This window comes from Triturus cristatus, chromosome 11 (genome assembly GCF_964204655.1).
Source record: "Triturus cristatus chromosome 11, aTriCri1.1, whole genome shotgun sequence".
NCBI classification, from domain to species: Eukaryota; Metazoa; Chordata; class Amphibia; order Caudata; family Salamandridae; genus Triturus; species Triturus cristatus.
The window spans coordinates 413,757,396-413,779,894 of NC_140594.1; the positions used below are offsets into that span (position 1 = coordinate 413,757,396).

General features: G+C 47.6%; 1 protein-coding gene across 1 annotated transcript in view; it reads left to right on the plus strand.

The window, feature by feature from the left end:
• The first annotated feature begins 917 nt into the window (after positions 1-917).
• The window catches only part of MYL7 (myosin light chain 7), a 67,193-nt gene continuing 45,611 nt past the window's right edge, over positions 918-22,499 (plus strand). Inside the window, exon 1 of the mRNA XM_085636117.1 lies at positions 918-1,032. Coding sequence (XP_085492243.1) covers positions 1,030-1,032 — 3 coding nt within the window. The 5' untranslated portion in view covers positions 918-1,029. The remainder of the gene's footprint in view (positions 1,033-22,499) is intronic.

Consider the following 22,499-nt stretch of genomic DNA (forward strand, 5'->3'; position numbering starts at 1 on the left):
GTCAGCATCCTGAAAGAGCTGCAGCTGTCAGTTGAAGGCCTGCTGTTTGTGTTCATTCCTGGGTGTTCAGTGTATTGAGAGGTAGCGGTTATATCGTAGGTCAGTGTAATTTGGAGCAGCTCAGCCACAGTCTAAGTAACCATGCCATAGACCAGGGGTCTTCAAACTGGGGGGGCAGGCCCCCCTGGGGGGCCTTAAGTGATTGCAGGGGGAGGCACCAGCCTCTAGCCAAAAGAAGCATTCTGCTGATAACAATGCTTGGTTTTCATAGGGGGTGGGAGGTGAGCTGCAGTAATCCGCTCTATAACAGGCCATCATTTGTCATGTATATTGTGCCTCGGAGAAGGTGTCAAAAGGAAGGGTCCAAATATTCCTGAAAACCCTCACCCCCACTTCTAATAATCACACTCTGGATTCTTTTACGTTAGTAAGGCCTACCTGACCAGAATAGTATGTTTGGCAATCATGTCTTTCATTGCATTTTTAAAACAGTGCAGAATTTAACTTCATTGTTTGAGTCTAGACATATTTAAACATTGCCAGCTTAATAGAAAAATTGTGAATTTGTTTTGAGGGGGTCCTCAAAGATTTTTTTTGCCACAGGGGCGGCGTGGTATTAATAAGTTTGAAGACCACAGGGTTTAGTATGAATGCTCTCACCAGACGCTGTGCACTCCTAGGCTCGGTGCTGCCCCTGTTCAAAACGTCGAGGGCCGCCAGTGACGCAGATAGTCAGACATGAGTAGATATCCCACCGAGGCAGCCATGTATAGATGGACAGACACTTATCCGTCATGTGAGAGTGGGGGGGGGGGCGTCGGGGGGCCTCTATCTCTGGGGCCTGCGCTGGAATCCGGCCTCTGGAGTGGGCTTATCTTGTGCAGGCCTCCCTGGCTCCAGACTGCCATGTTTGGCGATGCCGCCTGGTCCCTGGGCTATTTTAACTCGGAAACAGATAAGAGGCGGTATATAACCCGGCCCCCCCAAAGAGCGCCCGCATTTCTGAGGTGACCCCGGACGGACGGAGAAATGGTGAGTACCTGGCCGAGGAGCCTTCCTGTAAATGCCGGGGTGACGAGGTTCAGGATTCGGGGCGGGGAGGATAGCCGGGGCTTACCTTTATGGCTGCTGCACTGCACATATAAAGAAATGCCATTATGTACCCGACTTTCAAACAATGGGCGTTGCTGTTTAACTAGAGGAAGAGCGCGCGGCTGCTCAGCTCCGCTAGGACGAGTCCAGGATTTAGAACCTGCTCCTTCGTGCATATATATCCTCATCTATGCAGCAGCTGCCTTACCTCGATGACATTTTATGCTAATCTGTAACTCAGAAGTTGTACACAGACGTGTGCGGCGAACGCGTAACCCAATAAGCTGCATACTGACTAGGAAAGTGACCTTACAGTATCACCAGCAACACAAAGGTCGAACCCTAAAGCATCTCTCTCGTTCACCGGTGCAAATCAGTGTACAAGGCAGCATTGCTCAACTTTCCGGACCAAAATATATTTGCGTTGGAGTGTTGAAGCAAGCACGGCACCTCCGATCTAATCGGGGCCACAAAAGGGCGAGTAGAGCTCAAACACACATAGGTATTCACATAAACCAAGGTCAACTAAAACAGCATACCCTGGCTTCGTGTAAAATGCTAGCACACAGTAAAACCAGACTCAAACAAAGGGCTCGTGCAATAATAACAAGTGATAGTCATGCTCATACGATGTGTAATCGCATCGAAATTGTATATTTTGGGGCATATTTACAAGCCCCTTGCGTCACTTTCCCTATGTTAAATATGACGCAAATGTGGCGCAAGGGGCTTGTAAATCTGCTCAGCTGTATTTAGTTTACTCTTTAACGTGTGTGTTCTTGTTGAAATGTGTACTGGGGCTGTACATTCAGTACTTATCTTACACTTGGCAGCGCTGGGTCGCCTTACCTGTGTAGCGTAGAACTTGCTTTAGAGTCGTGGTAAAACTTTTATTTAGTGCCAGAGTGGACAGTGGCCCAGACCCCGCTCCCCCAACCAGGTAGAGACTCTTGCGTAATACGCCGCTGCGCAGTTATTCCTCATTCGCGCAACGTTGCGCAGCTCATTTTCACGGGCCTCCGTGAATGTCAGTTGAAGTAAAGCTCAGGCAACGCCAGTCTCTGCTTCCAGCAGGCGAGTCGCGTAGTACAGGGGCATTTATTTTTTCATCTGCAGTGACTCGTCGAAAGAGGAGTGTGTGAAAACACCTTGAAAGTGGGAGACCCAGAAAAATGTTTTTGCTCTGCAACTTTGTAAAGTTTTATTTCAACATTCACAATTGTCAAAGACTTCAGAATGTTTTCTAAGTTATAAAGAAACCACATATTGGAAGAATGCATCTGATGGTAGGAGGTTTACAGGCGAAAACCTAATTCACAAAAGGATTTGCGATGAAATGTTCACGTTTTTTTCTATGTAAGAAACGTCCGCACAAGTGAGGTGGGACAAAGATGGTGAACCTTGGCATTTAAACTGATCCTGTGTAAACTGCGAAATTTGACAACTTGGCCCAAATCAAGATCAGAATTTGAAACGAGTTTAGGGTTGATTAAGACTAAAAAGTCAAGAGTTTTCCAGCAATTTTCGAAACAGGGTGGATTACTTTATTCTGCATTAAAAGTTGCCGGATGGCTCAGTGGACTAATGCACCCACTGGAAGGGTCTGTGTTCAACCTCATGGTCACATGTTCAAATCCCAGCAGGTGCACTCAGTCTTTCATCCTTCCGAGGTTGATAAAACGGGTTTTATTGAGTTGGGTAACAATGAACATCTGCTATTCAGCACCAAGAAGGTGTACTTTATGAATACACATGTTAAGTGCATCTTGTAGAGGAAGAACGAAGCAGCCATGTGAATTGGATCGATTGTATTGGTATTTGTATAGATCTTTCAAACTCTCTTGTGGGGCCCATATCTCTTTCTGAGTGGCTCACCTGCATTATTAGGTCTGACCAAGGCTATTAATAGCCAACCTTTTAATTTTTGTAATAGCATATATATATTTACTGAGAGGGATTTTTTGCCAACCCTCTTCCCCCATTGGTCTGTTGTGCCATTCACATTTTTCTTCCGCCCAATACAGCATGGGGCAGCGGGTTAACCCACTGCAGCAATTGGTTAACTTCGCTTAGAGTGACAGCATTCTTCTCTTTCACAAGGAGCACAGTCACACACAAAGTAGTTGCTTTTTAACCATTTTTTTAATTGTGGGTGAAAGGGTGCTGAAGCTTCTACAACATTGTTTTATAATAAAAATAAGGCAAAATAAAACAAGCATTGAAAAAGCCAAAAGGCTGACAGCGAATGCCAGACCGATTGGCATGTCAATGCTTGTCCTTGTAGGGCTTCCTACCCCCAGGGAGGTCATGGAGATGATACAGCAACATGTCTAGCGAGACGAAAGTGGGACAGGGATGCCTGTTCACGGTGGGACCTTGGAGAGCTTCATATCAGAGGTGAGTGAGATATCCCTTGAGGGCGTGAGTCTCTAGTTCTTTTCTGAAATCTGGGACTGGTTTTTGGTTTCTGAGGCTGCATCACAACATTCTACAACCCGCAAAAAAAGCAGACAGAGACACAAATTATAGGCAAAAATCTACGTTCAAATGTCTGTGAAGATAATTTCCTGAGATTTTAACTTAATGCATAAATGTAACTCCTTCTTTTGAAGTCTTACTATATATGGCAGTTAAGCAGTACTATCGGGTAGTAAACTAGCTGGGTGGGTGGAAGTATCTAATGTAGAGTGTTCAATGTCACTTGAAGGTCACAGGTTTGAACCCCATTGGATCCTCTCTGCCGTTCCTCCTGCTGATCTGGATAAAAAGAGTTCCTAAAAGTTGGGTGATAATTAACACCTATTATCCATAACTAGACATCAGAAAAATGGTAGTGTGTGCTATCAAAGTGTAATTATTATTATATGTGGCATCAACGTAAGGTCAGCCTTTTCCTAATTTAGGCACAGTTTTATCTCCAACCATAACCCACCATATGCATAACTGCTATTGATTTCCGGAGTTAATGGGGAACCTACTCAACGACGAAACCATTGAACATCAATGCTATTCACTGTGCCTGGAAGGAGAGAGGTCGACTCAGTGATGCAAGATGGTTTACAGTGTAAGCAGCGCTACTTTTAGCTCAAGTCATTGGATTTAAGTCCAGGTTGGATGAATTGTTTGAACATCGCACTGGCCAGTACTGAGCTTTTGGAAGACACACAAGACATATTTGGAGTACTGTATTGAGTTCTGGAGACCTCACATGGAGGACGGCTGTGTCCAGTAGTTCTGGACGCCATATATACCTGGAGTACTGTACTGTGTCATGGAAACCTCACACGGAGGGTGGCTGTGTCCAATTCTGGACACCATATCTGGAATACTGTATTCAGTTCTGGAGACCTCACTTGGAGGATGGTTGTGCCCAGTTCTGGATGCCATATATACCTGGAGTACTGTTTTCAGTTCTGTAGACCTCACATGAAAGGTGGTTGTGTCTAGTTCCGGATGCCATGTCTCGAGCACTGTCTTGAGTTCTGTAGACCTTACATGAAGGGTGGCTGTGTCTAGTTCCGGACGCCATGTCTGGAGCACTGTATTGAGCTCTGTAGACCTCACATGAAAGATGGTTGTGTCTAGTTCCGGACGCCATGTCTCGAGCACTGTCTTGAGTTCTGTAGACCTTACATGAAGGGTGGCTGTGTCCAGTTCCGGACGTCATGTCTGGAGCACTGTATTGAGTTCTGTAGACCTCACATGAAAGATGGTTGTGTCTAGTTCCGGACGCCATGTCTCGAGCACTGTCTTGAGTTCTGTAGACCTTACATGAAGGGTGGCTGTGTCCAGTTCTGGACGTCATGTCTGGAGTACTGTACTGAGTTCTGGAGACCTCACACAGAGGATGGTTGTGTATAGTTCTGGACGCCAAATATACCTGGAGCACTGTTTTCAAATCTGTAGACCTGACATGGATGATGATGACTGTGTCTAATTCTGGACACCATGTCTGGACTACTGTACTGTGTTCTGGAGACCTCACACGGAGGGTGGCTTTGTCCAATTCTGGACACCCTATCTGGAATACTGTGTTCAGTTCTGGAGACCTCACTTGGAGGATGGTTGTGCCCAGTTCTGGATGACATATATACCTGGAGTACTGTTTTCAGTTCTGTAGACCTCACATGAAAGGTGGTTGTATCTAGTTCCGGACGCCATGTCTGGAGCACTGTACTGAGTTCTGTAGACCTCAGATAAAAGGTGGTTGTGTCTAGTTCTGGACGCCATGGCTGGAGTACTGTACTGAGTGCTGTAGACCTCATATGAAGGGTGGCTGTGTCCAGTTCTGGATGCCATGTCTGGAGTACTGTATTGAGTTCTGTAGACCTTACATGGAGGGTGCCTGTGTCCAGTTGTGGACGCCATATATACCTGGAGTACTGTTTTCAGTTCTGTAGACCTCACATGGAGGATGGCTGTGTCCAGTTCTGGATGCCATGTCTGGAGTACTGTACTGAGTTCTGTAGACCTCACATGGAGGATGGCTGTGTCCAGTTCCGGACGTCATGTCTGGAGTACTGTATTGAGTTCTGTAGGCCTCACATGAAGGGTGGCTGTGTCTAGTTCCGGACGCCATGTCTGGAGCACTGTATTGAGTTCTGTAGACCTCACATGAAAGGTGGCTGTGTCCAGTTCTGGACGCCATGTTTGGAGTACTGTACTGAGTTCTGTAGACCTCACATGGAGGATGGTTATGTCCAGTTCCAGACACCATGTCTGGAGTACTGTACTGTGTTCGGGAGACCTCACACGGAGGGTGGCTTTGTCCAGTTCTGGACATCATATCTGGAATACTGTATTCAGTTCTGGAGACCTCACTTGGAGGATGGTTGTGCCCAGTTCTGGATGACATATATACCTGGAGTACTGTTTTCAGTTCTGTAGACCTCACATGAAAGGTGGTTGTGTCTAGTTCTGGACGCCATGTCTGGACCACTGTATTGAGTTCTGTAGACCTCACATGAAAGGTGGCTGTGTCTAGTTCCGGACGCCATGTCTGGAACCCTGTATTGAGTTCTTTATACCTTACATGAAAGGTGGTTGTGTCTAGTCCTGGACGCCATGTCTGGAGCACTGTATTGAGTTCTTTATACCTTACATGAAAGGTGGTTGTGTCTAGTGCCGGATGCCATGTCTGGAGCACTGTACTGAGTTCTGTAGACCTCACATGGAGGATGGCTGTGTCTAGTTCCGGACGTCATGTCTGGAGTACTGTATTGAGTTCTGTAGGCCTCACATGAAGGGTGGCTGTGTCTGGTTACGGACGCCATGTCTGGAGTACTGTATTGATTGCCGTAGACCTCATATGAAGGGTGGCTGTGTCTAGTTCCAGACACCATGTCTGGAGCACTGTATTGAGTTCTGTAGACCTCACATGAAAGGTGGTTGCGTCTAGTTCCGGACACCATGTCTGGAGCACTGTATTGAGTTCTGTAGACCTCACATGAAAGGTGGTTGTGTCTAGTTCTGGACGTCATATCTGGAGCACTGTATTGAGTTCTGTAGACCTCACATGAAAGGTGGTTGTGTCTAGTTCCGGACGCCATGTCTTGAGCACTGTATTGAGTTCTGTAGGCCTCACATGAAAGGTGGTTGTGTCTAGTTCCGGACACCATGTCTGGAGCACTGTATTGAGTTCTGTAGACCTCACATGAAAGGTGGTTGTGTCTAGTTCCGGACGTCATGTCTGGAGCACTGTATTGAGTTCTGTAGACCTCACATGAAAGGTGGTTGTGTCTAGTTCCGGACGCCATGTCTTGAGCACTGTATTGAGTTCTGTAGACCTCACAGGGAGGGTGTCTGTGTCCAATTCTGGACACCATATCTGGAGCACTGTATTCAGTTCTGGAGACCTCACTTGGAGGATGGTTGTGCCCAGTTCTGGATGCCATATATACCTGGAGTACTGTTTTCAGTTCTGTAGACCTCACATCCAGTTTTTGAGGCCATGTCTGGAAAACTCTATGGAGTTCTGTATACCTCACATGAAAGAAGGCTGTGCCCAGTTCTGGAGGCCATATCCGGAGTACTGTATTCAGTTTTGGGGGGTTTGCAGTGAGTATTATCAGGTGACAGAAATGCTTGAGGAAAATGTTCGTCTGAGATGAGGAGGAGGTATAGGACTCAGGCATTCACATGCCTGAAAGTAATAATAACTATAGGTATGGGAAGAGGACATTTACAGATCTAGGTATAACTATAGTATGTGGAGATTGGTGACGTGACATTTACATACGCCTGCTGTTTGTGGACAAGGAAGCTACTGAAATGGACATTTACATATCTGAGAAGTAATATGGTATGGTATATGGATATGGGAAATATGAGGGAGAAATCTACATACCTCAGAGGTAAATCTACGGTATACGGAGAGGGAATATGTGAAACAATCTTGTGCATACAAGAGAGGTAGAACTAGGTAGAGAAGAGCGAAGATAAAACATTTAAATACCTCACGAGTATAAATACACTGGGGAGTGAGTCTCCTTTGCATTATTGTGAATTCAGAAAGGTTAAAAGAAAAAAACAAAAAAGAAAAGAGCTAATAAGCCAGAGGCTTCAACAGACTGTAGTCTGTTTAAATGAAAACACCCGGATTTGGCGCTTTTGAAGTATCTTGGACTGGTATACATCATTTCCCCCTCTGGTGTCTCCCTAGTTTCTACCCCTCCAATCACTGTGTTCAGTCAGGGACTTCCACTAATTACATTGGCTACTCTGCATTCTCATTACCTGTTCGGATTGTGAGGCCCAACAGATGGACTCAGACCGTACCGCGCAGAAATATTGATTTCCGTTTTATTTATTCTGGTTTTTGAAGTCATGCACTCCCGAACCTTTTAGTATGTAAGTATTCACAATTCTACAGGCCCGGCTCAGGGAATTTTTATTTGGGGGGGCCAAGGGTGCATTCGGGTAGGCCACTGCGGGCCCTATTTGTCGCTTATATGTCTAGCCAGGCCTGCTTCTGGGCCCTCCTTTATGTCTTGTTAGTCTTACAAAGCCCAGTAAAATGCACTCTTTTCCAAATCTCTTTCTAAATTTTATTACTCTCAAAAAGTGTTTTCTTTCCATGTAATGTCGCTTTGATGGGAAGAGAAGGTTTCTGGTGGCAGTATCAGGCAAGTGACACTACTCGGGCTCCCTCTGTGTGAGCCTTCAGGGAGAATCCCTCTTCATTACTACCTCCACCTGGCCCCTGACTTTGCAACGCACTCCCTTACAGTCTTGATTATCCACTTCTCTACCACCCCTTTCCAGTGCATCTTATCTCACAGCTGACCTTGATCCACAACCCCATACCAGCCACCATCTGGTTCCACTTTCATATTCCCGGTAAAAAACATTAGTAAAATCACCTCCAAACTTGAAACATTGAATATAGCAGTAAATATAATTAGTAGGCACTTTAAAGTATGTTCCACAGTTGCCCTAATGACCCGACTGCTAATTAAATAAACAGGCATTTGCAATGCAATAGGTCTCGCATTTGCAAGAGTTTAAGCTATTGGCATTTTAAATGACAATGCCTTTATTTATGTTTTAAAAACCAACACATAAGTAAAAGGCATTGTCATTTACAATGCCAATAGCTCAGACTCTAGCAAACGCAAGACCTATTGCATTGCAAATGTTTGTTTTAAATCTCGCGCCTCTTCTGGCCATGACGCTCCCTCGTCCTGCGGGTCTTCAAATTCTTCACTCACAACCTTCGTTCATTGAGAGAGCACTTCTGTAATGAGGACACGTGTGAATGGCAATTTATATATATAGCACTTGCTACTTCTGATGAGGCATCGTGATTCACTTGTTTCAGCTCTGAATGTACATAATGTACAGAGCCTTTTAAAGGGCTCTGACGTCAACTCGGACTACATGCACACCATATCAAAGAAAATAAGCATCTCTGCAGTGTGAACCCTCTGGCTGTCCTTCAGACAGACCCTGTCCGCCACCCGTTCACAGCCAGCCCTTAAAAAGACACGCCCGTTGTGGAGCCTTCCAGCACATAGGCCATGCAATGAATAAACATGACTGCCCCTAACGTATGTCTTCCCCGCATGTCCACATCAGTGTTCCGACCTGCCATTGGTTATGGAGGGCTTGTTGAGTGTAAAGTGATAGGTGCAGCATGCCAATGAAAAGCACTGAGTAGATAGATTTCTGTACTGAAAGGGCCTGTGTAAAAAACACAAATCAATGTTTTTCATGTGTTATCAATTGCATGACTTTTTAAAAAGTCAAAAGTTATTGTTTTTTATGTATATTTTTGTATGTTTGTTTGTACCTGTAGGGGACGGTGGTGCAGTACACCTTGTGTTTATTTTAAAATAAAATTCCCCTTTTGAAGGATGTTGGTTGGAATGGGGAGTGCTGTCTCGAAGGATTTAGGCGAGCGCCACGGTATTGTTTCACATTGTAACTCATTCTCAGGGCACAACCATACAGGACTAGGTCATCTGTAGGTACATGTCACCCGAATTACAGTGCCCATTTCAAACTCAGAGGGATGGAAGGCAAAGCTGGTCCAGTAAGAATGTTTGTCTAAGCTGAGTGTTGCACAGAGCAGCAGGCGCATTGACACGATGGGCCATACTGCCTCGCTTTGTATCCTATTAAGTCCACTGCGTTGCATGGTTTCACACAAGCCTCAACTTTCTTTTGATATGCGAATCTCCTCACTTTGAACCCCATTTACAACGTAAACGGCCTCTTCCTGTTGATTGTTCAGGAGGTAGGAAGAAGGGGGAACATGCAGAGTCTCTGTGACAAAGGTAGTAACCCACTGAGCTATCTACATAAAATTTAGTTTATATGCATTTGAAAACTACCTACAGACAATATGATTGCTTTCCAGCAGGATCATAAGTCACCAGATTTATCGGTACATCTTTTTATTATTGTTGTGCATCGTTGGCAGATTCACTGTGAGGACCAAAGCTCATGTTTGGGTGGGCCAGGCTCATGTTTGGGTGGTCCTGGTCCACCCGGCCCACCCTCTAAAACCGGGCCTGCAATTCTAAATAGCGGAATGACTTTTAATATTTCAAACATGGCATGGAAGGTTAAGACTTCTTACAAGCGTGAGTGAAGCTCTGGTTAGATATGACAAGAGTCGTTTAACAGTATGAAAGGGGGGGGTGGGGGGGCAGCAGAGGCGTTTCAGTACCGTAGGAAGTTAGGTTTATTAAAGGGGCTCCAGCAGAGGCATGGCCAGAACATGGGCGGTCTGTGAGGTAGGTGTTGTTCGCGGTGGTACTTAGGCGTTGTGGACAGTAGGGAAAGTAAGATGCCTTACAAGTAACACCGTGCGGTCCTCGCAGGGTGGCGGCACATTTTTGGGAACCGCCCATAACAGACCTATTGAGTGTAAATGTCAGGAACTAGGTTCAGTGATTCTGAAGAGGTAAAGCGCAGAGGCATTGTGCTGCTGCAAAGCGACACATGGTAAAAGGTGTTTTGCACTGAAAGTTGTCTTTTCTCAGCACGTTTTGCCCTGCTTTGCGATGCTTTGTGTTAAGCAGGCGTAACTGGGGTGGATCAGCGCAGGTATCCATACATATAGACGCAAAGTCCGATCTCCTTAGACAGCCAGACTGGGCTTTGTGCAAAACATTAACAACTACTTGGAAGAGGTGTAAAACAATGGGAAATGTGTTAATTTCTTTAAAAAAACATATTCAATGCATGTGTAGATATGGCTCTGCCCCCCCCCCCCCCCATTCGCAAGACTTAGCTGCTGCCTCCTTTGTGTGAAAAATGAATACATCTGAGCCTAGCAGTCTTTTACGGTGCCGAAGAACAGATCCAAGGCTGGTCTACCCTCCCCTAACACCCATTCAATATACATGTATTGAATATTTACCTCAGGGTTTCCGGATGTAAATTTAAAGATGCGTTTTAATTTCAGCTAAAATTCCAGGTAGAAGAAGTTGGGGGTATACAGAGTCTCAATGGGGATCACCAGCTTTTTCTGCTGGCAAATTTCAAGCACAATTTCATAATGATGTCCTCATGTAAAGACAGTCACTTTAGTCATATTGTAACTCACACGTCCCTGACTTGAATAAAAGTAATAGTAGAGCATTGACACCTAGAGTCAATTCTTGATACAAACATTGACGGAATTTCAGGCGGAAAAAGAAAGTCATCAGTGCTGGAATGACACCCCATAGCCAGCCCGAATATGGCATCGTCTGAGTTTTTGGGGAAGCAGAATGGTTAACGACACAGCGCAGACACCCCGTGGCTAGTCACAGAACAGCATTAGCAACGGTAATAGAAAGGGTAGTCCGACAATCCTAAATTACAGACACAGTGACGTACTTTAAAAGACCCCTAATGACTGCTGAGTCTAAGAGGGAGCAGACATTGTTGGGGCAACAGTGACACCCATTTGTGGTGAGCCACCCGGCCGCTACAATACAATGTTTGCATGCACCTCCCTTAGCCGGCCGCGGACCAGGGAGTACTTAATAAAGGGTGAAGTCAGCGCACGTGGCTGACGGCACGGACCGAGTATCTGTGTGGACGTTCCTTGTGTGTGCTCTGCTGTTAGGCCTAGGCCTGCGCACCCCTGCCCGGGACTGGAGGTGTTACATTGGCGACGAGGCGGGATCAGACTCCACGAGCAACCACGTGGCTGACGCGTGGGCTGGCCGTGTAAGCAAGCGAGCGGCTGAAGCACGGAGGGCATCCCACTAAGAGAGGAAGTGTGGGGTGTGAACCGAGGCGGCCATGCCTGATTCACCGGAAAGACCAGCTGTGGCGGGGGCGGCTGGAGGGCGGCCAAGCCGCGCGACTGGAAAAGCTATCCTGGAATTTAGTCAGCTGGCAGACCCCGTGACAGCGGCACCGCAATGGAAGAAATGGCTGGGGCAGTTGAAAAACTACTTTGTTGCTACCCGAGAGATGGACGACATGGTGAAGAGGTCGTTGATGCTACTAATGGGTGGCGATGAACTATATGAGCTGTTCCAGGACCTGCCTGATACCGGAGACAGGGGAGATTATGACAAAGCGGTGCAGGCCTTAAACCGGTACTTTGATCTGCAAGTAAACCCCGATTATAAACATTTCAAGTTGCGCCAAGCCAAACAAAGGGGGAAGAGTCGATCGACATGTACTATGCAAGGCTAAGGAAACTGGTCAGCACCTGTAGTGGGGTCGATCGAGCCTTCGAGACGAGGGCCCAACTGATCACAGGATGCAAGTCACCGGAACTGCGCAAGCTGATTCTCCGCCAGGCGGGGATCACGTTGGAAGAAATACTGGTACTGGGAAGGTCACATGAACTGGCGGACGCACGTGCAGGTGAAATGGAAATGGCACTTGCGAAGAAATCATTTGGGAGTCAGCCTGTATATCCAACTCCTATCAAGGTGGAAAGGATGGAGGCGCTGAAGAAGGTGTATGGCCGTGTGGCCGGAAATGGGGACAAGACGGAGGAGAGGTGCCGGAGGCGCAAGTGCCGAAACTGCAGCATGGGGGCGCACGCTCCAAGAGTATGCCCTGCACAAGGGAGGCAGTGTCTGAATTGTAACAAGTATGGACATTTTGCTAAAGTATGCCAGAGGGGTAAATCACAGGGTGACATCAGACCTCAGGAGTCGAGGCCCACCAAGTCAGCCAAGAAGGTGCAGGAAGCAGGAGAGGTGGACAGTAGGGGACATTGTCAACGACGGAGGATGAGGAGGACGACGTGTTTGTGATTTCCCATATCCGAGGAGTGAACGCCACTAAGAGACCACCCCCTACCTGCCTAGTATGGATTGGAGAATCCTGCATAAGGGCGCTGATTGACACAGGGGCGTTGGTCAACATACTGGATGCGGGTCAGTATAAGAGACTCAAGCCGAGACCCCGACTGATGCCGACGGCAGGCATGATTTTGACATATGGAGGAGTTACTCCGAATCCGCTACAAAGAGTAGTCGACGCGGAAGTAAAATACAAAGACAGAGTCACGGCCACCCGGTTCTATGTTACCTGTGACAGAGCAGGGTTGTTGTTAAGTTGCCACACCGCCAAAGATCTGGAACTAGTGACATTCGCGAAGCACATACATCAATCCCAGGTGGACCAAATCCTGGAAGAATTCCCCAAGCTGTTCAGGGGACTTGGATGCCTGAAAGGAGTGGAGGTCCAACTCCACATCGACGAGTCGGTCCAGCCTGTAGCGCTTCATCACCGGAGGGTACCGTTCCATCTCAGACCCTTGGTGGAAGCGGAGTTAGATCGGTTGGAGAGGGAAGGAGTCATCGAAAAGTCGTTGGGACCCACGCCGTGGGTGTCCCCCTTGGTGATAGCCCCCAAACCGAAGCAGCCTGGGGCCATCCGGCTGTGCGTGGATATGCGACTGCCGAACAAAGCCATTTGCCGTGAGAGGCACATCACTCCAACTATTGATGAGATTGTGACTGATTTGAATGGGGCGCAGTGGTTTTTAAAGGTAGACTTGAACTCGGGGTACCATCAACTGATGTTGGCGGAAGAAAGCAGGTACATCACAACGTTTTCCACCCATGTAGGACTGTGCCGTTTCAAGAGACTGAGCTTTGGGGTGTTCTCGGCGGCCGAGGTGTTCCAAGAGGCTGTGAGAGAAGCGCTGTCCGGTTTAGTAGGAGTTATCAATGTGAGCGATGATATCCTGGTCTTCTCGAAGTCGCTGAAGGAGCACCACATGAGGTTGAGAGCCACTCTGAGGTGTCTGGTGGAACAAGGCCTAACGCTGCATCAAGCAAAGTGCAAATTCTATGCCACGGAAGTTGGATTCTTCGGATACCGATTCTCAGCCAAAGGATTACAGGTGGATCCTTCCAAGGTAGAAGCCATTAGAATGGCGGCCATCCCTCAGACGCCGTCGGAAGTGAGAAGCTTCTTGGGGAGGGCCAACTACTGCGGCCGATTCATTCTGCGACTGGCCACCCTTTCGAAACCTTTGCTGCAACTAACAAAAAAAGACACTACCTGGCAGTGGACGGACAAGGAGGCCCAAGCATTTGCTGATGTGAAGAAAGCCCTACTAAAAGGGACCACGGTGGCATATTTTCGTCCGGGAGCAGCCACGGAAATGATAGTAGATGCCAGCCCTGTAAGGTTGGGGGGCCGTGCTCCTGCAGAGGTCAGACCAGGATGAGTGGGTACCCATTGCCTATGCCAGTCGGTCACTCACGGTGGTGGAGTCCAGATACGCGCAGATTGAGAGAGAAGCACTGGCCATCCGGTGGGCGTGTCAACACTTTCACATATACCTCTGTGGGCACCGTTTCACCGTTGTGACTGGCCACAAACCGCTGGTACTCCTCATTGCGGGAACGGCACGAAGCGGACCACCGCGAATTGAAAGGTGGGCCGTCCAGATCCAGCAGTATCAGTTCGATGTGGTGCACCGTCCAGGAGCAAGCAACCCCACAGATTATCTGTCGAGACACTCGCTGGTTCCGAGTGGAGCACAAGGGCCGGAGGTTGACGAGGGTGCTGAAATCTACGTGAAGCAGCTGCTGGAAGATGCTCGTCCGCAAGCGTTGCTAGTGGAAGATATCCGGAAAGCGTCGGCCGAAGATGAATGCCTACAAACGGTGGGCCGCACGCTACAAGATCACCAATGGAAGTGGTTCCTTAGCGGGAATGAGCGAAGGTCGGCCGATGAGAAGGAATACTGGGAGAGCATGTGGAGGTGTCGAGGAGAGCTGAGCACGGCAGGAAACGGAATAATCCTGCGGGGTTCGAGGATCGTAATACCTGCCATTCTCCGAGAGCGCACAATCGAGTTAGCGCACCAGGGACATCAGGGAATCGAGAAGACCAAGGCTCGTCTGAGGACAAAGGTATGGTTCCTGGGTGTGGATCGAATGGTGGAAGACAAGGTCCGGCTATGCCATGCATGCATCATAACGGGGGCTGATCCTCCGGAAGCTCCCATTGTCACCGAAGGGCCCAGCTTGTCACCATGGGAACGAGTGAGTTTGGATTTCAGGAGTTTCCCTGATGGCCGGCAAATGGCAGTGTTGGTTGACAGCCATTCGAAGTTCCCGATAGTGGAGTTGGTGGCATCGACGGCATTTGAATGTTTACAGCCTGCACTGGAGAAGACATTTGCATTGCTGGGGCTGCCGGTGGAGATCCGTACAGTTAATGGACTGCCGTTCCAAGAGCAAGAGTTTCAGGAATTCGTCAGACAACATGGCATCCGACACCACAAAATAACGCCACTGTGGCCGCAGGCCAATGGGGATGTCGAAAGGTTTATGAGGACACTGAACAAGGCCCTATGGGTCGGGGTAGCTCAGGGTGTAAATCTAGAAGCCTGTTTACATCAGTTCCTGGGAGCCTACCGCCAAACACCTCATTGCACAACGAAATGTGCTCCCCATGACCTCCTGCTAAAGAGAGCGGTGAGGGATGGAATACCCAGCAGTGAGTCATGGACCCCGGCGGTCATAGACGTGGAACGATCCCAGGCCCGCCGCAAAAACATCAATGACCGGGCCAGCCAGAAAAAAGGGGCCCGACCGGCCGACATTCAGGTTGGGGATTATGTGGTGGGAAAAGATCGACACACCCTTTGAGCCTGACACATGGAGAGTGGTGCGGGTCCAACGGACTCTAGTAGTGGCCGAAAAGGGACACCAACGTATAACCCGCATCGTCTCCTGGTTCAAGAAGGTCCCCAGGCTGAGTGCGCCTGCGACTGAACCCAAGGTGGAAATGTGGAGAGAGGAGGAAGCAGAAGTGCCGAGGGGCAGAAGCCAGACAATGGGAGTGACCCTAGAAAGACCTGTCGAGATGGCCGAGACAAGTGAAGCTGTGCCTCGAGGTTACAGCTCTAAGGAAGGGGCCGAGTGCGGAGAAGGGAGGAGTCAACACCATCGTTATGACTTCCACAACAACCCAGTGCCGAACACCAGGCTGTGGGACTTTGTGCAGTAAGACTCATTGGAGGGAGGCTGGTCAAGTGTAATGCCGGATGAGAGACACCGGTGTGTCTACCCAGACGTTGCCATATGACCGGCTGTGTTACTGTGTGAACAGTCTATTTGCAAATTGCCAGGTTGGATGGGATGTGGTGAGTCACCCGGCCGCTACAATACAATGTTTGCATGCACCTCCCTGGGCCGGGCACGGACCAGGGAGTACTTAATAAAGGGTGACTTGAGCGCACGTGGCTGATGGCACGGACCAAGTATCTGTGTGGACGTTCCTTGTGTGTGCTCTGCTGTTAGACCTAGGCCTGCGCACTCCTGCCCGGGACTGGAGGTGTTACACCATTGACCAGTCACGATATATGTTTTTGTAGATTTTATATAGCGCGAACTTGACCCAAAGGTATTGGCGCGCTTTACATGAGCACCGGTTTCGTTACACATTCAGGCACGGGGAGATTAAGTGATTTGCCCAGAATCCCAGGATGTGGAAACGAACCCGAGGCTCGAACCCTGGTTTCCAGCACCAAAGTCGGCAGTCTAGCCGACTGACCACATCCTCTCCCCAATATGGCACTAATTCAATTGATGCAGAGCAGGCTCAGCAGCGAGGTGCGGGGCACAACCACACTGTGCCATTGGCGGAGGTAGCTACTCAGATTGTAATAAATAATTAGGTCCTCTATGAACAAGTAAACACTGGTGCAGCAGTGACACACACTGCTTTGTGTACAACACTAGGTGAACTACTGGAAGGTGTGGGCTGAGCCCGGAACATCTGCAACACGAGGTGCTCAGTCACAATATGGCATTGGCTGAAATCTTGATGGGAGCAGAAAAAAACCAACGCAGGAGTGACACCTGGTGGCCAAACACGTTATGGCATTGGTGAAGACCCGAGAAGTAGCAAAGAACCACTGGTGCAGTATTAATACTCAATGGACAGTTAAAATGATTAAGTAAGTAATTAAAACATTGTATTGTTTAGTTATTTAAAACCATAACTAAATTTCGAATTAAAAAGAGAAGAATCGAATAAAATGACAAGACAAAATTACCATAACTTAAAAAGCTAAAATTTTACTTTTTGTACATAGAGCTTTTTGACCGAGTGGTCGATGACGTTCATTTACATACCTGAGTTCATTGTCCTTTTTGAGCGTCCCAAGTAGCTGCGGACGCTTGCTAGGCTGCCAATTTCAAAGCCCGTTTGTGAAATTTAAGAAGCTTACGTAGCTTACAGTTCATTTGAGGATCAGTCGGGCCTAGTCCTTTCATTATTGCTGCTCTACAAGTCCTTACCCTGTCAATAAAAATCATTTCTTATTAGAGTTGCTCGTGCGACCTGTAATTTTGGGCATATACATATTAGGTGGATGAAATCTTTTTTGCTACCACAGAGGCGGCATGCTCTGGGGCCTTTGTATGTCCAGCTTGGTTGGTCCGCTATTGACGGGAGCTTTCCAAAGCAGAGAGCCATCAATTGTTTTTTTAAATACAACGCGAACGTGATGTTTAGGTAAGCTGCTGGTGTGAGGATTTGGTAATTGTTGATCACCATCCAAGCGTGTGATCTATGGGCAAAAGTGTTTTTTAGGTCTCGCCTGTCCCAGCGCATGCGCTGGTCTGGCGAGACTTCTTGAGAGGGCTCCAAAAAGTGCTACCAGGCCAGCCTAGAGCTACAGTGCATGTGCGCGGGCGCGCGCGCCGCGCTTTACCGCGATTACTTTAATTTTCGCGGCCGAAGGGCCGCTTTGATGTTTGATCGTGATCGCGATCACTTTCACTTAGCCAATAAGTCTCGCTTTTGGGACCTTATAAGTATTTAGTTATGCAATTGTTGCATGGCTAAACACTTATAAGGTCCCAAAGGCGAGACCTATTGGCTATGCCAATACTTGTGTTTAATAGCAAAGAGTGGAGTTTGGCAGATTTCTTTATGGATTGTTTAAACGTCGTAAAGGGCAAGTTTTTATTCCACTGCATGCGTTTCTTAAACCTCTTTGTAGGTATTGATTGAATGCTGATTTTTTATCTTTTTCGACTTCAGACCACAATGCTTTGTTGAGGGCGGAACACATTAGATTTTCTTTCAGTCTATACCAAACCTTTATTGTGGAGTACATTCTCTCCAAATTCGAGCCAGAATTGCGCCGGTGAAGCAGACTGTAGTAATTGAAAAACTTTTTGTATGTAGTCGCTACCAGCTTGTTCAATAGATTGGCCTCTTTGCCATGTAGCACAGTGCTGGCATCTGATATTGTTGGTAGCATTTTTGCTGCTATTACAGAGAGCAAAGGTTTGTCGGATAGGATGGACCCTCCAGTTTTTTCGCCAGGGATGTAAAAGCAAACATTAGTGCGCTGGTTCGCTGTGACATGAACCTTTTTTGTTCTTGATGACTCAGCCTGTTGTCAATGTAATGCCCTAGGTATTTAGAACAGGTTACTTCCTCAAGGGGTTTCCGGTCTGCCCGGAGATTCAACTGGGGACTAGGGCGATTACTGATGATCATTGTTTTGGTTTTAGAAGCATTAATTTCTAATATGATTAGTAAAATAAAATCCAACGTTCCAGTTATTAGCCTATGGAGGCCGGTTTTCGTTAAACCTATAAGATCCACATCATCTGCGTAAGAGAGGTGCGATAGAGATAGTGCTCCCAACCTCGGTGGGTGGGAATTGATCTTATTAAGCCTTTGGGACAGGTCGGACAGTTAAAATGACATCCACGACGTCTGGAAACTGCCCTCAGTGTCTCTCTCAGCCACAGGCATCACTGTTGTGACTGTCTTCTTCATAGCAGGGAGGAACGTAGCAGTAACACACAATGGCCAGCCAGTAAACAGCACATGCTTTCCCTCCCTTATGGTCACAAGGCGTTCCCATTATTCTCCTATGAATATGGAACTGTTGGCCATGGAACCATGGCTGTGCAAGGAGGCTGTGTTACTGTGCAGATGAGAGCTGCAGTCGAAGAACAAGACAATAGGACTGTGTTCTACAGGTCCTGTGAAGGTTGAGGGCACAAAAAATAAACATTTCAGACACAGCATGCCCTGAGTGGGATAAGGGTCACAGGGCAGGATGTAATAGGGCCAGGGGCAGCATAACCTAAGGTGCCTAACAAGGATGGGCTGCCTTGAGTTTGGGTCTGTGATGGTTTTCCAAGTACAGCGCCTGCATGCCCTATTAGCAGAACAAACTACCACTGCGCGACGTTTTACCACTCCAGAATCATATTACACATTCCCCTTTGGTAAAGTCCCACTGACATAATGGGTGCCATATCTTCCTAATTAGGTGTTGCAGTTCGGGGATGTGGTCATCATCTCACCGGGGAACATGGTAAGAGAATCATTGTCTGGTAGTTTAGTCTCCGCCCCACATTTCCAGCCATTGTCATATAGGGCGCCACATACACAATTGCTAATCTCCAGGGTATACAATACACGACGTATGGAACAATAGAAGCAGATGTCTGGCAAACGACTACTTAGGTTTGCACCTGGGAAACTGCTAAGACAGGGGGCAGCACTCACCCCGGGCAAATCGTAGGCAGCGGACCCTGTGTACAAACAACCAACATGGTTGGTGACCCTACTGGTGAATTACACTCTGGCCCATGGAGGTACCCGTTACAAGTGCCTCGTTGCTGACCTTGTAAGTCCGTTCCACCCACCTGAAGATACTAATCAGGACCGGCACTAAGCATGGGTGGTGTGGGCAACTGCCCAGGGCCTGCGCTCAGCCCACCAATATGGGTTTTCTGTGGGTCTGGGGTGGCCAACCATCCTCCATTTTGCAGGTTTGTCCTGCAATCGTTGCTTCTCTCCAGCAGCCCTCATAGAAGCAATGCAGAAAGCCCATTGTTCCACATTTTGGTTGTATGCCACTTTTAACCTTCTAAAAGGACAAGCAAATCTCACTCTTTCGACCATACCGAGCTGTAAAAAAAGTGCCCGTCAGTGGCATAGAAGGAAGAGCTGCGCCACAGGTGGGGTCCAGCAGCATGAGCTGTATATACAGCCTCCTGCCTGTAAACAGGCCTCTTTGTGTGAATGAAAACAGTGCTGGGGACCTGTCTTTTATACTAAGTTCTTTTTGTTTATTTCTTCAATTAAACCTGTTTCAAAATGCTGGCATATTTTCAGTTCAGTGGGCAGTAGGCATGGGGAGACTATGATATGCCCAGGATCAAACTGTTTCTTAAATTAGTAGGCCCGAGATTGCAGCACACTGCTTACTTGCTGCAAAGACTCTAGATTTACCACTGTACCACAGAGCATTCATCCCTCTTCGTATTCGCCACCACCTTGGTGGTGGCGAATACGAAGAGGGACGAATGCTCTGAACACATTCGGAAGTCAAGGTTTCATATGACCATACGTCATCTACAGTATCGGACCCGCAATACCGACACGACTGAGAATCTATAAATAAGGAAGTACAGCCACTGATGCTGCTTTCTATTAAAAAAAATCTACGATGAATATAGAGTGACAAGAGCATCCTCCGAACAAGGATTCCAATACCGTAGGGAGACAGGATTATTGCAAGGTCTGCTCGATCTGAGAGGAGGGATCATTCATACAATAGAACGGACATTTGATGAGCCCTGAAGAAGTCCTTAAACAGGACAAAACACGTTGGCTACCTGCGAAGAAAAGAACATTTATAGAATAAAACAAATTTGCAACAACTTTACTTGTTGGAACGGTTTCTTTTCCTTTTATGTGTGCTGATCAAATCTTCATTGCAAAAGTTTGATGTGGAAATTTTTCACATTTTTAGGAAACTATGGGGTCTTGTTTCCTTTGATCTTTGCACCATATGTCGTTACCCGATTTCCCTAAACACAAATAAGTGCGGTATTAAACCCTAGACCTCGTTTTGTAAATCATTCTGAGGTATTGGGCAGTATGCTTGGAAGATTCTGATATTTACCATTAGTGTTTCCAAGTTTAAGGCTATTTCATTTAATTTGGAATCCTGAAATGTTCATTTTATAAACTTGCCCATCAAAATTTACAATATTGAGCTTTCAAAGCTAAGTCTAGGAGATGGTAAACCGATTAGAACTCAAACATAGGATGAACATTTAATCACTCTTGATAAACTCTATCTGCAGCCACATTTTCTTTTAAGATGGACTGCTTTAGGTTTAGGAGATTTAGAAAGAAACCCCAAAAATGTGCTACGTAACTCACTGCCCTCTTGCTCTCCAAAAACATCCTCTGATGTCGCCCTGCCAATGTGTGTCTGCACAGGCAACGTGTTGCCACAGGCATAACATGTCCTGTAAAGTGATAATGGGAAGTTGGCCAACTGCTTGGGCCTTAAAGTGTTAAACCATGGCTCACAGCCCAATTAAAGAGAACCCCCTTCCGCTGTGCTTTACAGTGCTGGGTCAAATCTGTGAGGCACAAGGAAAGGGGGTTCCCTTCCCCTGGGCCTGCAGCGCTAGGCTATGCCTGCAAGTCCACGAGCAGTGGGGCTCCCTTCCATTGGGCTTCACAGCATTAGACCAAGGGTCATACCCTAGTCCTGTAGCTTTAGTGCAAGATCTAGGGGAGAGGTCACCTCCATTGGGCCTCACAACCATGGTCCAGCAATACGAGGCCCAAAGGAATTGGGCCTTTCCCAATTCTTTGCAGCACTACACTATGACTGTGAAGACCTGGAGAGGAGGACCCTTTCCTAAGCCCACTTGCAATTGCCTCACAGTGCTGTAATATCACTATGTGAATGGGTCCATGTCAGAGGCATAGCCATCCGTAGTGCAGAAGGTGCAATGCCAGAGGGCCCCAGGGGTATTTGTTGCCCAATATACCCAAATTATGACTGTATTTTACTGTCTACACTTGTAATGTGCACCAGGGCCCATGGCACTGTTGCTATGCTACTTGCTTCTCTTCCGTAGGCCTCTATGCCCTATTTCAGAACTGTGAGGCACAGAAGAGGCCATCGTTCCACTGGGTCTTGCCGCCATGGCTGGGGTTCAGGGAGAGGGCGCCCCTCAATAGGTCTTGCAACATTGACTTGTGGGTCGAAGCTCATGGGATGGGGCCTCTCTCAGAGGTATACTATTAATAGTGCAGCACGTGCAGTGGCAGTAGGACTCAGGGATGTTAGGGACCCAATGCACCCAAAATGGGGATGTGTTTTACTGTCCAGCATCATTTACTTGCATCATGGGCCATGGTGCTCTCGCTATGGCACTACACCATCAGGAAAAGCCCATCCTCCCCTGGTCCTTGCAGTCATGGCCCACTGCTGAGAGTCCCTAGGTATGGAGCCTCTTCCTCCGTGCCTCGCAGCTATAGACCATGGCTGCATGGCCCAGGGCAAGATGCCCCTCCGAGAAGCATAGATATCAATAGTGTAGCAAGTGTGGTGGCCCTGTCAGGGTATGGGGGCAATGCACCCAAATTATGGATGTACTTTACGTCCAGTCCGTGGACGGAGGAGTAAAAGTATT